This window comes from Perca flavescens, chromosome 15 (genome assembly GCF_004354835.1).
Source record: "Perca flavescens isolate YP-PL-M2 chromosome 15, PFLA_1.0, whole genome shotgun sequence".
NCBI lineage: Eukaryota > Metazoa > Chordata > Actinopteri > Perciformes > Percidae > Perca > Perca flavescens.
Window position 1 is genome coordinate 19,145,792 of NC_041345.1, and position 19,938 is coordinate 19,165,729.

At 39.6% G+C, this 19,938-nt stretch overlaps 1 protein-coding gene across 1 annotated transcript; it reads left to right on the top strand.

Annotated features, from left to right (window-relative positions):
* Positions 1-796: 796 nt before the first annotated feature.
* On the top strand, positions 797-12,293 carry znf281a (zinc finger protein 281a). The gene is made up of 7 exons (XM_028600560.1): positions 797-923; positions 3,776-4,223; positions 6,402-6,503; positions 6,853-6,979; positions 9,550-9,633; positions 9,737-9,855; positions 9,968-12,293. Exons 2-7 carry the CDS (start codon positions 3,825-3,827, stop codon positions 11,567-11,569), a joined length of 2,433 nt encoding a protein of 810 aa, XP_028456361.1. The 5' UTR covers positions 797-923; positions 3,776-3,824; the 3' UTR covers positions 11,570-12,293.
* Positions 12,294-19,938: the final 7,645 nt, after the last annotated feature.

Here is a 19,938-nt window from a genome sequence, read left to right on the forward strand (position 1 = left end):
GGGTTGGGTTTAGGAAAAGAAGAAAGGACGGTTGAGTTTAGGAAACGTGACACGCTGGACACGATATCCGGTCTCCTGAGTGAAAGTCCTGTGTTTTACCCGTCCACCACCCCGACCAACCTGCCTACGCGGATTTTCGCCCTTTCATACTACTCACTACGGCATAAATTCACACGCAATTGCAAGGTAATGTAAGTCAATGGAGACCAAACAGCGTTGATAAACGCGCTAAAAAGCAAGTATGCATCTTGATAACATGCCAATAATGGCATACAAATTGGCGTGTCATACATACGCTACTTCATGAGATCAGACTACACACTGTACTACTGTGGAAACTATCAAATTTGCTTTGTCTCAACCAGCTACAACATTAAAATGCTGCTTACATGTTAATACATAAACAATATGACCCAGGGTTGCAATGACATAATGTGATGTATGAAATATTATAGGCTACCCCTCTGAAGAAGTCATTCTGCGTGAATGAGGTACTTTTAGAGCTACTTTTACTTTTGATAATTTAAGAAAATATAGCCTAGCTGATTGTGTGTAATTTGTACTGTAGTTTTTTCTATGTGCTTTTTCTTAGCCTAGCAACATTTTGGAATTATTTTCACTTTTAACAGAGTTTTTAACATAGCCTATATCTTAACGTATATCATTTAGATGAAAGTAAGCTAATAAATAAGCATTGTTTGTTCTTCCTGCAATTGTTATTATTAATTATTTATTTTCTGATTTTTTATTTTTCCGTCTCAGTCGTGCATGGTCTCAGTGCTCAGGACCCAGAATCCTCTGCGCTAAGGCAAGATGGAAGAACCCAGCAGCTGCGGGAGAACAATGTTTTGGCTCTAGACATTGAAACGGACAGCTGAGGGTGAACTACGCGAGCCAAAACAGCAGGTCATGGTCCTGCACTGGTAAGATAAATTCATAAAAACAGAGCTTTGGGGCCTGAGTCGGTCGCTGTAGTAGTTGAACTCTTTGTACGGGACAGACAACAAAGCGCGGCGCACTAACGTTAACGTCACCGCTAGTTAGCTGCTAAGTTAGCTGTCTCGGCTAGCTGACGAGCGTCATTGTTCACTGGAGTTGTATGGGCCGTTTGTTATGGGTCATGCTTGTGTTGTCGCTCCATTATTTACAGTCGGTTCACTATCCAGGAAACGAAGCCAACATCTTGAGAAAACAGCCATGAATAAGTACAAACGATGCAAGATTACTCGTGTTTTTTTTTTTAAAACATTTTAGGCGCTTCCAGCATTCGTCCTTTAATCATTTCTTCAGCGCGCTGATGTTGTGTCTTGTGTAGCGCTAGTATGCAGTGATACCTGCCACTAATTCTTTAATTTCATCTAAAAGAAAAGTGCTAAACTAACTTTGTTTACATGTCTAAAAGACCCCCGCCTTTACTCATGATTAAGTTGTTTTTCTGTTCATATTTCGTTGTTTTTGGTGTTCATTAAGCGCAGGTCTAGCTGCTGTTATTGCATGGCCATATTAATTATTGCCTGATCCTGCATCACAAAGAAGGGCCCCGCAAGAGTGGTTAGCCAAATGGTTAGCTAGGCAGCTAATTGCATAGCGACCAAGCTTTGTAGTTAATTTATAAATGTACGCAGACCAAGAGTCTTCAACACACTTGTTTGTCTACATAAACACATTTGAGAAATATGAAGTTAGTCTGAGTGGCTGAACTCTTGTTTCATTCTTTTTAAAAGTTGGCTTTGTGTTAGCTGAGTAGGTTATTGCTGCTAGCTCACTATCAGAGCTGAAGGCATTTGGCAGCAGTTAAATAGCACTCATTAGCTGGATGGGTCTTTCATGCGGTTGTCGACGATAATTGTAGAACTTTTTTAATTATGATTTTTGATATTATAAATTTATATCTATATACATTTTAATGTAACGTTAATAAAAGATGCAGGAAGAGACACCTCCCAACCATTTGGGTACCTTCATACATTGCATTTGCAATTTGGTCATAGCTAATTGCATTTTATATAGGTATTAACACGTTATATTAACACCTTTCAAATATCTGCGTTAAACACCACGTTTAGAGGTATTAAAAAACATGCATTTGTTTATACAGCAGAACGTAATTACACCAACAGCCTTTCAAATGCAGTTTGTGTGCACTCTCATTGGTAGATAAGCTCATGCAAATAGGATGACTGGGTCAGACAGGCCCATCAAACAGATTAACACACAACTTCAATCCTCTCATTCCTCATCTCATGTTATGTCTAGCATTGCAGCCACAGTGACCTTTTTGCCCTGTACAAAATATTGTGCAACACATTGTAATCAACCAGAGATAATTTTGTACACTGTAGCCCCAGTTTTGTCTGTTTTGCTTGTTTCCACTCGTCACTGTGCCAGACTGCAGCCCTTTGTTGACCCACAAATTGTCAATTTTAATCCGACTTAGAGCACAGTTGTGAGATCAGAGGCTGTGACACTGATTCCCGAAGACCAAGCTTAACTGACTCTGTAATTGTTGTCTGTTGACTATTATTTGAGTATTATATCCTCACAGATTGATTGCTAGTTATGGTGCCTCCTTAAAAGTGACATATTACTAGTGATGCAGCGATCCAACTGTTTTGGATCCAATACCAATACCTGGGCTTTGGTTGATACCAGGTACTGATCTGATACCTGTGTTTAATAAAATGTATGCCTCACTGTGTGGAAGTGACTGGGAACATTCTTTTGTCTTTTAAGGAAACATCAGTCTTGACTTAAACATTGCTTTTCTAACTTTGTAAAAGAATGTAACAATAGACAGTCCCTCCAGAAAAATGCAATTATGCGATTGCATAATTCAATGCAAAATCAGCCAAAGTCCGCATATTTATGCGGGGGCTGCATTTTTTTCAAATACGGCGCACTTTTGCCGCATAAATTGCTGATTTCCATGCAAAATATACGGGGCTTGCATGATTTCATAATCCCTGCATTTTCATTGTGGAAAAGTCACATATCTTAGCAGAAAGTTGAAAAATGTTGCGTTTACTTCACACGATTAGCCATTTTCCCCTGTTGCCATGGGAACGTTGTGACGTAATTACGCGACGTAAACATAATTGAAAAGCAGGGTGTTGGGGGAATCACTTTTTTCCGTCTTTTTCATCAAACCGCAGTTTTTGCAAGTTCCTGCAATTTTTGCAATTTCATTGCATAAATATCCCGCATATTCCATCGCATTCTTTAAGAAAACGTGCTGCATAATCAAGGATTTTTGCCCGCAACAATCACAAAAAAACACTGCATTTTTCTGGAAGGACTGCATAGATTTGAATAGAAATGTACTGAATCGACTTGTTAACAATCTTTACAATTAACACATATTACAATTCAAGTGTAAACCTTTTTAAATGCAGCAACATGTTTCTGTCTGATTATCAGACATAAATATCATTTATAAAATTTTATATATATAATATATATAAATTGAATTGAACTGCCCCACTGTCGATGATTTCCCTATCCAGCTATTTGAGTCAGTATCGGCTCAATATCAGTATTGGATCGTGCATCCCTACCTAATACCGGCATTTCTGCCTTTATTGGATAGGAAAGCTGAGATATGAAAGGGGAGAGAGAGGGGGGGAAGACATGCAGGAAAACCATCACAGGTCGGACTCGAACCCTGGACCTTCTGCGTAGAGGAATAAACCTCTGCATATGTGCGCCCGCTCTACCAACTAACCGGCCACCCTAATACTGTTTTAACATTGACTTTTGCTGTTTTTTCCCCACACAGGATGACACTGATTGCCACCCCATAGTTTTCTTGCCCGTCGGCATCCACGATGAACATCATTCAAGACAAACTAGGCAATGAATACCTGCGCTCCAACGGGAGCATGGACTCCAATTTCGGCCCTGGCATGATAATGTTCAGCCACCTCCCCCCGGTGACCAGCTTCACCCGGCTGGCCGCCCACTCAGTCATGCAGGACCTTCCACCGCAAGAAATGATCCTGAAGAAGGAGCGTGACTCGCCTGACTGCAGCATGGGCACCCAGGGTGGGCGTATGGGGTGTGTGGGAGACTATGTTCACACCATGGGTATCAAGCAGGAGAAGCTGTCAGAGCACGATTATCGCCTGCCAGTTTACCCTGGAGGGCTCGGGAAGAGCACAGAGTTGCTGGAGGTTACAGTCAGTAACAACCAGAGCCTGCTGGTGCATGAACTCAGCATGGGAAACGTAAGTACCACTGATAGCAAATCAGAACGTGAGGGGGAGTTGGTTTATTTCTGTTTTTGAGACAATTGAGATCGGTAAATATCAACATTTTAACTCAATATATCACCAGATATCACATTTAAAGTTCTTATGAAAGTTAGGATTTTGCTGCCTCAAGTATTCTTCCAGGCCTCCCCTGCACCTCCTGGTTCAGATCATTTCTACGAGCCACAAATAACTGAAACAGATAACTGCATTGTCAATATATCTGTACACCAGGAAAGTTAATGATTAACCGTTAAACTGTTAACTGACAATAAGAATTTTGACTATTAATACTATCAGTTACACAGTTAAAAACAATATTGAAACAAAAATAAAAACTAATTAAACATTTTTTGCATGGTACCATCTATTTCTTAACTGCAATTTAACTTGCAGTAGAAGTTGCGTTTTAAGCTCATCTTTTCTTCTAAGTTTGTACCTCTGCTGGACGGTGCTCACAGCGGAAAGCTACGTGGTGCTTGCCACTGTGTCGATGAGGACTGGCAGGCTAAATTGTCTGTCCAACACACAGAGTATACCGGGCAGACACACACAGCTGACAACCTTGCACGTGGATGTGGTGGAGATGGTGGAAAGTGCAGTTTGATGAAAAAAAAGTGACCCCCCCCCACCCAACACCGTGCTTTTTGATGATGTTCACGTCGCGTAATTACGTCACTTCATAACGTTCCCATGGCAACAGGGGGAAATGGCTGCTCTTGTGTGAAGTAAACGCAACATTTTTCAACTTTCTGCTAAGATATGTGACTTATTTGTAACAAAACTGCGGGGTTTATGAAATCATGCAAGCCCCACATTTTTTGCGCGGAAATCAGTAATTTATGCGGCGAAAGTGCGCCGTATTTGAAGAAATGCGGCCCCCGCATAAATATGCGGACGTTGGCTGATTATGCATTGAATTATGCGATCGCATAATTGCGTTTTTCTGGAGGGACTGCCTTTTGTGCATTATTGTGTGATTAGCTACAGTTTTTATGCGTTTAACGTGATCAATGTAGAATCAAACATGAGCAATATACATTGAGATTTGTCAAAATAAATCTACTTGATTTTGAAACCTTTTAGATTAGTTTGTCCCCCCAAAACAGCCCTGCTGTGTTGTGAAGCAGGTGATATTTTAAAAGCCTGGGAGGGAGGAGCCTGAGAGAGGATGGGTGCAGGGGAGGAGCTTATGTGAAATTGTTTATTGTGACATAAAACTACCAGCGGCTTGAGGTGCAAAATATAAATGAGCCCCCCCTCCTCTCTGTTTCTCTTTCTGGGTAGAAGGGTGATGTCACTCCCCCTCAGCGTGAATGAAAACGTCCTAGCAAGCACACAGCTGTCTTGTTTGAGCTTGCACTTCATTTCAGTCTTTTGTGCCAATTCAAATAGAAATACACACATCCACACACTTCAAACAATAGCCAGGCATCCGAGGTCTTCAGGACTCCAGATGAAAGTTTTTTTGAAAACCAGAATGAATTATTGTCTTCACTGTGCCAGATTCTTTTTAATTCTACTACTTAATAACACTTGTTTGTTTAGGATTTTATTTTAACAAAACACGTGAAGCCCACACACATACATTTTTCAGTCTGGCTCTCATGATAATTTTTTTTATTCTTAAAAGCTATGTTAAATCAAACCCCCTATATTCACTGAGGTGCAGCATGTTCACTGGGAATGAAAGGGCAGTGTTGGAAGGTAAACAGAAAGAGGAAAGGGGGGGAATCAGGAACCCATTTTTTTTCCTTCCTTAATATATATACAACACACAGATTCTTTGTGATTATGTTTAGTGAAGATTAATACTTCTGACTGTTTAGTTTTGTATATGATGTGTGCAGTTTGTCTATTTCTTCGGTTAGAATAGTAGATGAAAGGCTCTCAAATTAAATTACAGGCTGCTTATGCAACGAGAAGCCATACATTTAAGGCATTGTTGTTTCGCCCACTGGAACCACTTCTTGAGTTTCCCACAGACAATCACTAGACATTGTCCAAGTGTTTTGTTTGTTTGCATGAGCAACAAACATGGACTTGTTTGTGTGATAGTTTTTAGACTGAAGTCCCTTAACCTTCAATCAAGTAATTTCCTTGTCGTGGCTCGCTCTCACGGCCCTCCTCCCTCTCCCTTTGTCATCCTCACAGCTGCCGAGTCAGTTAGGAAAGGAGCCCACTGGGAGAAAAGGTCGAAGGTCAAATGGTGATGGGCAGGAGGGTAGACCAAAAAAGAAAAGAAGCGAGGCGAAGGTTTGTCATTTATTTCTGTATTCATATTTTGCCGTTTTAAGTCCTTACCAAAGATCCATTTATAATTGCGTGTTAGTTATGTTCAGTTAATTCCTGTTTTTTGTGAAATATAAACAAAGTAATAAACCTTATCTGTAAAATTTAATTTCATATTATAATCATTTAAATTAATAATCATTCTACTTAAGTCTGTTTTAAATGTTAACATGATAAAAATAGAACATTTGAATAGTGCTCATCATACATATCCTTTCTGCCCAATATGAACTGATCCTTTAAATAGATTCAGATGTCTTTGAAGCCAGCTGACTGAATGTGAACCCTGTGTTTCTTTGTCATTGTTCCACAGCAATCAATGATGCTGGATGCAGATGGAGGCTGTCTGTCGCCGGGAACCAAGCCGCACATCTGTGAGCACTGTGCTGCATCCTTCAGAAGCTCCTATCACCTACGCAGACACGTCCTCATCCACACAGGTATGGTAATTTTCACATTTTCACCACGATGCTCATATGTTCTCCTTTCTTTGCTTCTTTTATCACCTTTTTTTGTTGTTAAAAATAAATCATTGATGCCATTATTACGGCAGCTGAATATCTTCAGAAGATATCTTGACAATATCTTCAGATAGTTCTAAGTGTACTTGGTAAGAGCTGTGAAGTAAACAGTTTTTTGCACAATATTTAGGTTGTTTGAAATGATCCCTGGCATTAAACATCACACATGTAGGGCTGCCCCCTAAACATTGATTCAAATTGTCATTGTACACAGAGTATCGCAGGATAACAGTGTGCCAGACTGTAAACCTTTACGGAGTCTCAAAATCACCATACTGTGATGGAAACTGACGGCAGCATGACTCATTTCTTATTCACAACTCATTTCTGTTTGCTGCACTGATGCTCTATGCTCTGGTGATAAATGTTAGTGAAGTCTGCTAAACTACTTTTGAACCATAAACTGGTACTACTACTACTACTACTACTACAACTTAGGGCTTTAACTTTTGCCCAAAAATCATATTCGAAGTTCGTTTGTTTATTAATATTAATATTTGAATATGTATTAATACTATTTTGACCATTAAATGCCTTCAGTAAGACCTATATTGATATCAAACTTAAGTTTCTTTGGTTTTTTTTTGTTTAAAAAAAAAAAAATTAAAAGTCAGACCCTGGATTAAACACAAACCCTATGCTTTCGACAGGAAGTTTGGAGCTTTCACTGTAACCTACGTAAGTGGTCTGATGTTTATACTTGTGTGCTGGTGTGTGCATCGAGCCGGTGTGTGTGTCTGTGGGCAGTGTTGCCAACTTGGAGACTTTTCAGACCCCCTTAGTGACTTTTTTTTCACAAAAGCGACTAGTGACAAATCTGGTAACTTTCTGTAGAAAAGACAGCGACTTTCCGGAAAAAAAGTCTGCAGTATTGTCCAGCGAGCATGCAAAGTATTTCTCTCCTGTGGCGGCCAAAACAGTCACCTCTCTCTTCTGTTCTGTGACTGAGGAACAGCCCCGCCCTCCCCTCTGTGCTCTCTCCTCATGTGCAGCAGCACTGCGCGCAGGCATTTAGAAAGAGGAGAAGGAACAGGGTGCGGGGGCCGGTGTAGGTAGGAGAGACAGCGGCACGCAACGGGAGAAAGACGCCGCTGAGCTGGCCTGGCCCTGGGCAAGCCAGCCTTCTTTGAGAATTAGGGGGGAATGCAACGCTACCAAGACGTGCGTCGCCACGACGTGAGGTTACATTTTGAAATGCGTCAAAAAGCTTCGGAATCAATGTTATAAGCAAACACGTTTAAAAACAATAATGCCCATAACAGGTTAGAATATTATGGGCTGCCTAATATTCGTTCGAATATCACTATTTTTTTAAATATTCGAATGATATTCTAATAACTAAGTTTGGAGTCAAAGCCCTACTACTACTCCTACTCCAGGGTTTTCACATAACAGGAGATGAACACAGGTATTAAAACATGAGTCTTGCAGGTAAAACAAGAGACTTGCGAGGCTGTTAACGGGAGGGGTATGGGGCAGCTGCTCTGCAGGTAAGCTGTACTGTAACTGGGCAGATAAAGGAATACTTTATTTCTCATAGTCGTAGGTAAGGTGTTTTGAAAATTAAAACATCAGTAGTAATGTTAACTGTTTTTAGAAAAAATAATTTTTTATAGAGAAGTCGCTGCATCTTGCTGAAGTGCTAGCTCTGAATATCCTGATTTGGGTACAGTCCTAGCCAGGTATGTACAACCTGGGACATGAGGATAAAAATCTAGGTTTGACTACTCTCCTGGACTACTGTATTATAATGCACAATTGAGTGTTATTGTTTAGTTTTGTGCCTAATTGTAAGCCTGACTCCTTGTTCTGACTGGACAAGGGACTGATGCCTTTTTCATGAATAACTCTTTATTTAATATCATGATTCACATTTGTATAATGTGCCAGAATGGTTAGCTGTTACATGATAATTGCTAGAGTTCAGTGATTTTTAGAAAATCGATTTACAGTGGAATATCAGATAGAGGTCATGCGCGATTGATAACTTTATTTATTTAGATCTTTTGGCTTACAGAATGATGAAGCATATTCTGTATGGTCTATTTTAGGTTATCCTCTTTTCACAACTTCTTGACAAATAATGTAACAAACTGTATTAGAGCACTTTTATAGACATTAAATTGAGTTAGGCTTAGGTTGTGAGAAAAATGTTTTCTAAACTCAGACTTCTATGTTGGATTATTAGATTTAATGATTCAAAGTTTTTGATTTACCAGTCTTTGAAAACAATGAACTATATCTGTAAAGTCAACGTTGGAGTAAAAACACAGTAATGGATGAGCACAATGACGTGAACACCTGTGAAATACAATGCAATAGCCATGCAACACCTACTGCTTTTAGTAGAGAGTGTGTCATGTGGTTGGATTGCATTACATTGTACAGGTGCTTGTTATTTATGAATAAGTGAACCTGTCACAGAAGGGTAATTACCTTCTGGGGGATACAACATTGTAACTGTATAAATCTCTGGGGTTTTGTTTCAGGTGAAAGACCCTTCAGATGCAGTCAGTGCAACATGAGCTTCATTCAGAAATACCTTCTCCAGCGACACGAGAAAATCCACAGTGGTGAGTGATTAACAACAACCATCCGTATCGTATCTGATTTAGTGAGCCTTTGTGTGCTTCTAATGAAAACTAACCTTGAGCGCTGCTGTTTTTTGTAATGCAGGAGAGAAGCCATTCAGCTGTGACCAGTGTAACATGCGTTTCATTCAGAAGTACCACATGGAGAGGCACAAGAGGACTCACAGCGGAGAAAAGCCCTACAGATGTGAGACCTGCCAACAGGTTAGTGAGCTGCTTAGTATTCCGATTATCTAATGTGATACTTCATATATCCTAGAACTTAAAAAAGAAAAGTAAAAGGAACTAACAAATAATATTTGTTTGTTCCTTTCAGTTTTTTTCTAGGACAGACCGACTGCTTAAGCACAAGCGAACCTGTGGAGAAGCCATAAAGAAGGGGCTGGATCCTGGGATGATGGACCTGGGTTGTGTAAACTTGGGACATGGCAGCTATGGAAGCACTCAGGTAAATGTTGGAAATACTGGGAGAAAGAGGGGAAAGTCCAAAAACTCTGGAGAGGGAGGGGAGCGCAAGAAGAAGAAGGGGGATGCAGGAGGGATGAGGGTACCGCACATTCATGGGGCTGTACCTGAAGTCTACAGCATCCATGATTACTCGGTGGAGAATCAAACGGTGTCTTCCTCTACTGAGCCAGGACCCAGCATGCAGCAGGGCCACCACGGCCGAGCTCCAAAGATGGCATTCAAGAAGGCTAATCGTAAGAGCCTGGATAAAACTGGTCTGGGACAGGCCAAAGCAGGCTCGTTGGAGCAGAGTGAGGGCATGGATGGCCTTGGCCTCATGCATGGTAACGGGGCTAAAGTAGGGCCCACCAGCAGCAGCAGCAACTACGACGATGCCATGCAGTTCATCAAGAAAAGACGCTACCTTCACGCAGCAAACAATGCAAACTCCTCAGGGCCAGTGGTGGCTGGAGGAGCCAGCAGTGAGTATGATGTCGGCGTTGGTCACTTGTCTTCCCAGCAGTCTGTCATTCAGGGTGTCGTTTCCAGTGTGATGGACAGTGACGCGCCTCTGAGTCTCGACAAGTCGGGGATCCCAGATGAGGTGCTGCAGAGCCTCCTCGACCACTACACCCAGAAGTCTGACGGTTCGCACCACGACGTTCACTTTGACATCAGTGACCATCACGTGGAGCTGCACCCCAGCTCAGCAGACGGCACCGACATGGGCCACAACACCGACACCTCCAGCCCTTCTGGAGAGAAGACTGTCTTGATGCACGAATACTCTCGCTTCTTGCTGCAGGCTTTGGAGCGCACCAGCCACAGTGCCAGCTTCCCTCTGGGCCCCGGGCCTCCCGCCTCGGGAGCGTTCACCAGTTCCCACCCGGGAAACCCCCTCTACGCTGACAAGAACATGTACACTACGTCACCACTGGAGTGTGGGTTTGGCCAGTCAGTATCTTCGCCTTCGCTGCCCTCCTCTGTGCCAAAGTCCCACTTTGCGATGCTGACGGGCTCCTCACCACAGCACAGCTTCCACCTGAGCGGCCTGGAGGCTTCCACACACCAGCAGCTCACCCCTTCTCAGGAGCTCACCGAGCAGATGGAGAAGCAGCACTCCTCCACTCCCCCTTCCTCCTACCAGATTAGCCCATCTGACCTGAGCAGCCAGAAGGACCAAATGCCGGTCAAGAACGGCACGGTGGTCTATCATCTGCCCCCCTCGCAGGATCTGGCCTCTCTGGACTCCAAGCCTTCCTACCAGATAGAAAACTTTGCCCAGGCCTTTGGCTCCCAGTTCAAGTCAGACGGCCGTGGCTTGTCTTATGGCACTGACTCTAGTGGGGAGGTGGATCACAGGATACGGACACCTGTGTCTGAATTCTCAGGGTATAGTAGTTTATTATCTGATGTCAATGAGCCAGTAAGTACAGGTTCCAAAACTACAACAAGCCAAAGCTACAGATGAGAGCCTGAGAGGGAGAGAACACTCAGTAAAGTTGATGTTCTTATTTTAATTTTTTAGTGCTCCTATTTTATTATTATTGTAATTATTATTTTTTTTAAAGTGACATCTTGCTTTTAATTATACTGATGCTCTGTTTTTGTGCCCACTCCTCTCCCCACAGAAAGCCCACAAGGCTTCCTGCAAATACATTTTCTTTTTTTTTTTTTTTTTTAAGTATCTGTTATTTTTAAGTTAATATGTATTTACTGTTCATTCTTGTCATATTAGTGGCATTAGGTCTGGTCATGAATCATGAACTGAAAGTGCTTTTTGAATAAGCATAGAGTAGCACAGGACGGATTTCTTTTACAATGAGCTGAAGTGTTTGAGCAATCAACTTTACAATTGTAAAATAATAATGAAAATAACCATGATGGCAGGGAATAGCCCAGAGTTTAAACAGCAAAAAAAAAAAAAAAAAAAAAAAAACTAATTGTCTGTTACAAGGTTTAAAGTATTACTCAGGAAAAAGTGAAAAAGGAAAAGCCTACGAGGTGCAGTGAGCGCTCTTTTCAGAAGTTTAAGTTTGCAACTTCTAAGAGGATTTTCTTATGTTTTATTACTTGTTGAATGAGTGACATAAACAGACTGCTGCCAGCTCACTTGAGCACTGAAAACACTTTCTACTTGGCTATATAGAGATTATGGTACTTTTGTGTCAATGTGAAACTCATGTTTTCTTCAATAAGGGCCATATATATATATATATATATATATATATATATATATATATATATATATATATATATATATATATATATATATATATATATAATATATAGTAATGTAAAATAACAGATTTAATCATTCTGGGAGACTGCCAGTTGAAGTAGAGGAAGAATGAGGGCTGGTTCGGGGGGTTGATGTTGTCCTTGGTATATTTTTGGAGAACAAAAGTGATGTTAGGGCTTTTCTTTGGCCAATAGAGGTTGCTGTTGGGCAGTGATAGAATGGCCTTCCCCTTTTCCTGCCCTCCGCTTCTTCCTCAGTTCTCTTATTTCTTTAAAGGAATCCAATTAGCACTTTGAGCCGTTTTCTTACGTTGTGTAAAATTCTCCGTTGGATCAAGGAAGCTCAAACGTCAGGAATGGACTGGCTTTTTGACAGAGACATGCGTATGCAGATGGGGTTTCTGGGTTGAACATATTCTGGGTGTATAATATGGATACCCTTTTGTTTGGGTAGCATGGTTTATATAGGGACAGTGGGCGGGGGGGGGGCAGGTTATGTGAAAGTGGGATTTTTCATTGACATTTTCTCTTTCTCCTTACTTTTAGGGAGGGTTTAGATTGGGAGGGAGGAATGGCGGGAGGGGGGGACTTTTAAAATACAGTAACATGTAATCGGGATAATGTAAATGTAATTCAAACCTCTAGTTTTAGTTTTGACTTGTTACCCAACTTAGAAGCTTTGCTTTCTTATTAAAATTGATGACAAATGTGTTAGTGATCAAGTATTTCTTCAGCTGTTACTGAGAGGCAGGCATATGCATTATGAGCAAAAAGGTGGCTGACCAAAAAATTGTATGCGTTTTAGATATTTCACGTGTGCTGGCAGTACCATGCATATGTCCCGTTAGAAATTGGGTGCCTATTCCTGAGAAGTGCAGGTGCAAGATATTGTCTAGTAAATGTTAAATGTAATTTCTTGCTGATTTTTAAATGTATTTATGCTGTACGATTCTTTTGTAAAGACAACAATAAGGACGCTGTCTTCCATAGCCACTAGCCTTGAGTGCTGGAAATGATATCACTCTGCTGAATGAGTCTTGAAACCCCTTTACGCCCTGATGGCCTGTTTTAAGCAATCATTAAACATGGCAGAGTGAATGCAATGCTGTAATATCTTAAATAATGTTGCAATGCTGAACAGTTGAGGCGTTAACCAGAAATTGCCTCGCATATACCTCATATCGCAGTAAACCAGAGACAAAGGAGTGAAGGTTTGATGTATGTAGCAGAGATGCTGTTGTATGTAAAAAAGAAAAAAAAAGAAAAAAGAAATTGTCATGTTTCTGTGTGACTAGTTTAAAACCTATGTCTACATTTATGTGACCCACTAAGAAGTTATTGCTTTAAAGGAACACGCCGACTTATTGGGAATTTAGCTTATTCACTGTAACCCCCAGAGTAAGACAAGTCGATACATACCCTTCTCATCTCCGTGCGTGCTGTAACGCTGTCTGACGGTTCCAGCATTAGCTTAGCCCAGCACAGATCCTGCAGGTAACTGGTTCCAACTAGCCTACTGCTCTGAATTGTAACAAAAGTGACAAAATAACACCAGCATGTTCCTATTTACATGTTGTGATTTTTAGAGTCACAGCGTGTACAAAAAACAACGTAACATGAGACACAGCCGTCTTCTGACAGTAAACAAACCGGGAACTATATTCTCAGACAGGCTTGCTGCGAGCATATCACTCCACCCAAGTACTATATTCTTCCGCCTGAGAATATAGTTGCCGGTTTGTTTACAGTTAGAAGACGGCTGTGTCTCATGTTACGTTGTTTTTTGTACACGCTATGACTCTATAAATCACAACATGTAAATAGGAACATGTTGGCGTTATTTTGTCACTTATTCGGAGCAGTAGGATTGCTGTAACCATTCACCTGCATGTTCTGTGCTGGCCTGATGCCGCTGGAGCCGTCAGACAGCATTACAGCACGCACGGAGATGAGAAGGGTATGTATGGACTTGTCTAACTCTGGGGGTTACGGTGAAAAAGCTAAATTCCCAATAAGTCGGCGTGTTCCTTTAAGGGTTTCTGCAAATGTCTCATGCCAACCAGTGTTCAGTTCAACCTCCTCTAGATCTGATTTGCAATATTATTTCAATATGCTTATTGTTTACAAAAGAAGTACAAAACACTACATCTTTCTTAACTGAATTTTGACCCCTGTACAAATTTTATTTTACTATATTTCTTTCCCTTTTTTTTTTTTATCACCGCCAAATTTTTCTAGCTGATAGCTTCCATTTTTATGTTCTTTCAGCTTCTTGTGACATGTTTCACAAGACTGTACTTGTCCAATGAATTTAAAACTGATTAGGGAGAAAACAATAAAAAATGCTGTTCTCAAGAGCTGTTACTGTCATCCTATATGTTGGAAGTGGTGTTAAAGTCAAATACATTATGTCTACACTGAAATGTAATGTCAGTCGTTATCAGAGGTTTCTTTTAATGACGGCATGTCATTTGTCATTCATCGCCGCAGTGGCAGTCTATGCGTATACTCTGCATATTAGTGTTTGGTATAGCTACCAGCACATAAGAGGCTTAATGTAGCTGTATTTATCTCCACCACTGGGTGGTGATAGTGTTCCTCTTGAAGTGGGAAGCTGTGGGCTTCAGTTAGGTTTGTGAATTCATAATAAATGTATAGCTTCTAATGCAGGCTTGCTTTACATATAGGTATGCCACCCTCTTGGCTCATTCAACAGTTTATTCTGGGATTTAAAAAAAAATAGCAAGTCTTTTTTTATGATGAAAGCTTAATGGCCTAGGGTTTACATTCACTCAAATAATATCACATCACACCCAAAAAAACTGATCTGTGAGCCGGTGTCTGAGGATACCACACGAATACCAAAAAGGTTGTCTCACCCTGTTTTAGTTATGTAAATTTCCCCTCATTTCTAGGTTTCTAAGAGCACATGAAGTACATCAACCTTAATTTTTTTCCCCTTTTATTTCCGTAAAGATTAATCTAGTAAATCTTAGTAGTTATGAAAACAAAAGTTGCGTATATTATTAATTTGTGGAGAGTCTTGGTGAATTATTCCTACACTACGGCTGCTTATAAGCTCACAAATCAACAGCAAATATGCAGAACACACAAAAGGGAGAAGAAAAGTAATAAAACAAGCATCCTAGAGTGTCGTAGATATATGTAGATCTTATCGAGACAGTGTTAAAGAAATATAGATTAACAAGTGACTAAATATTACATCAATCTTTTCATTCTCTGTATGGGAATTAAACTGCTTCCTTAATTAAGAAAGAGAAGTGAGTTGTCTTCCTGTCACCACATAATGAAATCTACATTTCATGTGTGTTTATGTTGCAACCGTTTATTTGCAAATGTTTTCACACTCTATGTGCTTTTGTACACACCCATAACCTGCATGATTCAGTGCCAATCCCATTTTGTTAAGTTAATAAACAGTGTTTGGCCAAACCTTCTCCTGATTTTTATCTAAACTTAGAACTTTCTCTGCATCATCATGAGTCTGTATCAATAAGCACATTTTACTTGTTGCCTGGAAAATGAGAAATCGGGACGTAAAAGTTAATAGTAGAGAAGAATAGTAAAGTTGTGACGTGATTTTATTACGTAACTAAGGAGATGTGTTGCTTAGATGGAGGCAGTAAAACAGTATGCCTTATTCCCTGAGCTGAATGTCAAAGAGGTGTTTTTGGCTGAACACACCACAACAGATGCTGAGTTAACTCTGTGGGAGGCTTGCCAAACTGTTAGTGAGTTTTCTGGCCCTTAGTGTTGTCTCTTTCTCCGTCCAGAGGACCCAGGTCTGTTGACATAGTGTGTGAATGGTGTTCTTATCTTTAAAGCTGGGCAGAGGCTACATATTGGGTTGTGTACACAGAGAGATAGTTAATGGGATACAACAGCAATAAAAAAAAAGAGGAGCGGGTTTTAATGATGCTGTAACATGAGTCATAAGTAAGATAAATTGACTAAATAAGTCTTTTTAGTCACACTATTGTTGGCTCTAAGGATGGCAATTTATGCCTGCTGGTCAGTATACCACTTTGGTCCAGAGTAAAATATCTCACTGACTATTTGATGGATTGCAATAACATTTTGTATAAAGATCCAGAGGATGAATACTTTTGGTTCAGACTATTATGTCCCCTATAAGATTGATTCTTACAACTTTAATAAACCCTTCACTTTTGATCAAGCAGCATCAAGTAAAAATTTAAAATTGTCCAATACTTTGGTTTATGACTAAATAACTGCAAAACTAGCATTCCCATCAGCCTCAGCTGTTCTTTGTTTATTGCTAATTAGCAAATGTTGCATGCATGCTAAAAAGTTAAAATAAGATGGTGAATATGGTAAACCATTTTGCACTTTGCTTCAGTACAGCCTCACAGAGCTGCTGGCTGTAGACTCTTGTATATCCTTCATATAATGGGATAAAAATATGATAAACACATGTAGAAACAGTTTAAAAATAAATGACTTTTATGGCTTTGATGTGGTACATGTGGACATTTTTAACCATTGTTCTAAAGTTTTTCTTTTGTTCTTTGTGTCTGAACAAGTATTATATCCTCAAACCTATTTGCTTTAGGCAACAGCTCATGATGAAGTTATCAATCAACAACAGAAAAAAAAAATAACATCCTCGTAAAATATTGACAAAGGCAAACCTGTTCCCCAGAATCCAGTACTGTCCAGTACAAGTACATGTCAAAACCTAAATTAATCTTGGTGGTTGCCAGGCTAAAAAAATCAACACAAGGTATTGAAAAATGTTGCAATGTCCCAGAGTATTTGAATGAGATAAGAGTGAGGTCGGCTAGGTGTATGTGTTTATATCCTGCTGGATATTTGTCATGTCTTTTATGAAGAATCGTCCGACAGTGGAGCCATAAAAGCTGTGCTATGGCAACATGTGCCTGTGAAAAGAGAGTCAGTGAATTTGCCTGGAAAATCTTTCATATGAATATATTGAATAGTTGAAAGGTTGCAGGGAGAAATTAAACATTAATGTTATTATGCTCAGATAAAGTCCACTCTTTAGCTAAACATTAAGTCTTTCATACAGACAGGCTTCAGGGGAAAAATATTTCCTTTAGATTGGTCAAGTTCTGTAATATTAGGTTTTGAAGTACAATTACTGTAGTTATTATAATAGTGTTTTGCTGTAAAACATTGTACATATAGTAGATAGGAAAACAAATGATCTTGAAACATGTTGATTTTTCAGGTTCAAATAGAGCTGCAAAGTAATTCATCAAGAATATTTTGATGATATTAGGAGCTTTGTTGTGATAATAAGGAAGTAACAGTTCCTGATATTATTGTCACTTTTAACTTGTGTACAGGGTGTACACTGTCTAATCCGCTTAGTGAAACAATTCATCTTTCATAGGTCTCAGACAGAAATTTACAAAATAGTTTTTAGATAACAAGAGGAAAATGTGTCCTTGATAGTCAGTCAGGATTTTGTGATGTTTGCTGACCTAGTTCAGAGATGTCCGTTGGGCCTTCAACTGTATTGTTTCAAAATTCAAAATGCCACATTGTTTTTGGCTTTATTTGATTATTTGATAAACGTCTTTACTATTGATTTTGTATGTTTGCTGTTGTTTAACATGTGCAATACCCCTGTTATGTCATCCACAATTATGCAAATGTAAACACAGTTGTGTAATAATACTGTGACAATGCAACTCATTCAATTTCCAAAGAGAGATACTTCCTTGAAAAGTAGCCACTGACTGTTTAAATTATGTAGTTTGTTTGTATAAGAGTAGCGAACAGTACATGTAAAAAGCAAAGGTGCCAAGAAATATCATAAATTACCTCTGTTGTGTATCATTGTATTATAACTTTCTCAACAGTTATAGTTTTGTCTTGAGACAGGGAACAGTTGCTCCTATGAGTATTGTGTGGAAAACAAATATTAGCTCAGATATATTGTCATGCAATCCAGACTGAGGTGTTGAACCAGAATTAAACATGAAATGCTGGCACAGGTTTGGAGTGCTTGTGTCAGAGGTGTTGTAATGATATTCACTGATTAACTTTATATTCTTTTTTTTCTAATGTTTGTAATCAACTTTCTGTCCATGCTGCCAGTATAGGCTACTTAGGGATGCAAGTAGAGGTTTTATCAGAAACAAATCCATTGAGTTTTCTTTTTACCTCATTTTTTGTGATGTACAAGTAGCCTTTAGAGTCCAGCCACTGCTGAAAAAAAGATATTTGGTATCCATATATTTTTATTAGCTAGCACCAGAGCTATTGACATATTAGCCTCAAAGCAAATGAACAGCATGTTATTACAGATGCTGTACCATGGCCTAATTGACATGGCTTTAATCACCTATAAGATGTTAATGCTATGTTTTTCTCATTCTTTTCCACATTGTATCTGAATCAAAACATGGTTCCTTAATAGATCAGCGTGTATTAAATAAAGTGCCTTTTGATACATCTCCTGTGACCATTGGAAAACTCAAGAAGCCAGATCACCTGGCGCTGGTGCTATTCTACAGAATTTTGTGTCCCTTTTTGGTCTTTACTGGGACCACCAATGTTAGCCATAGCCATAATTGACTTTACAGACTAAATGTGGCAAGGTGGCAAAGTGAACAGGTATCCTATGAAGTCTAACTAATTTATTTTCTCTAAAATTTTCAAAAAATACTGTGTCATCAGCATAGAAGACAAGACTGTATTTTTGTGATTTCATTATTACCTCCTCCAAGGAGGTTATGTTTTTTACTGAGTTTGTTTGCGTGTCTGTTTGTTAGTCAGCAGGATTATGGAGAAACTACAGGCCCAATTTTCATGAATCCTGTTGAAAGGGTGTAGCATGGGCCAACAAGAACCCATTCAATTTTGAAGCGGATCTGAAACATAGGGCTGATACACAAATTATTTTTCACTTTAGTTAACATTACGACATAGGGCATTTGTGCTACATTCACGTGGTGTCAGAATAATCAGTCCTTCCAGAAAAATGAGTTTTTTTGTGATTGTTGCGGGCAAAAATCCTTGATTATGCGGCACGTTTTCTTAAAAAATGCGATGGAATATGCGGGATATTTATGCAATTTTATGCAATGAAATTGCTGAAAATTGGAGTAAGAGAAAAAAACTGATTCCCCCAACACACTGCTTTTCGATGATGTTCACGTCGTGTAATTACATCACTTCATAATGTTCCCATGGCAACAGGGGAAAATGGCTGCTCTTGTGTGAAGTAAACGCAACATTTTTCAACTTTCTGCTAAGATGTATGTGACTTTTTTGCAACGAAAATGCAGGGATTATGAAATCATGCAAGCCCCGCATATTTTGCGCGGAAATCAGCAATTTATGCGGCGAAAGTGCGGCGTATTTGAAAAAATGCGGCCCCTGCATAAATATGCGGACTTTGGCTGATTATGCATTGAATTATGCAATCGCATAATTGCGTTTTTCTGGAAGGACTGAATAATCGAGAAATGTGTTCCTGATCATATTTCATGGCTCCCCTTTTCCGTTTCCTTTGCTCTTAAATGCTCTGAGCAATAAAATACAATAAATCTTCTTTGTAGTGTCCATTTGGGCTGGGGCGATATG

Excerpts from the sequence above, each read along its gene's own strand:
- znf281a (XM_028600560.1), top strand. The coding sequence starts at position 3,825 with ATGAACATCATTCAAGACAAACTAGGCAATGAATACCTGCGCTCCAAC. Across the intron at positions 4,224-6,401 it reads ATGAACTCAGCATGGGAAAC|CTGCCGAGTCAGTTAGGAAA; the intron begins GTAAGTACCACT and ends TCATCCTCACAG. Across the intron at positions 9,634-9,736 it reads ACACGAGAAAATCCACAGTG|GAGAGAAGCCATTCAGCTGT; the intron begins GTGAGTGATTAA and ends TTTGTAATGCAG.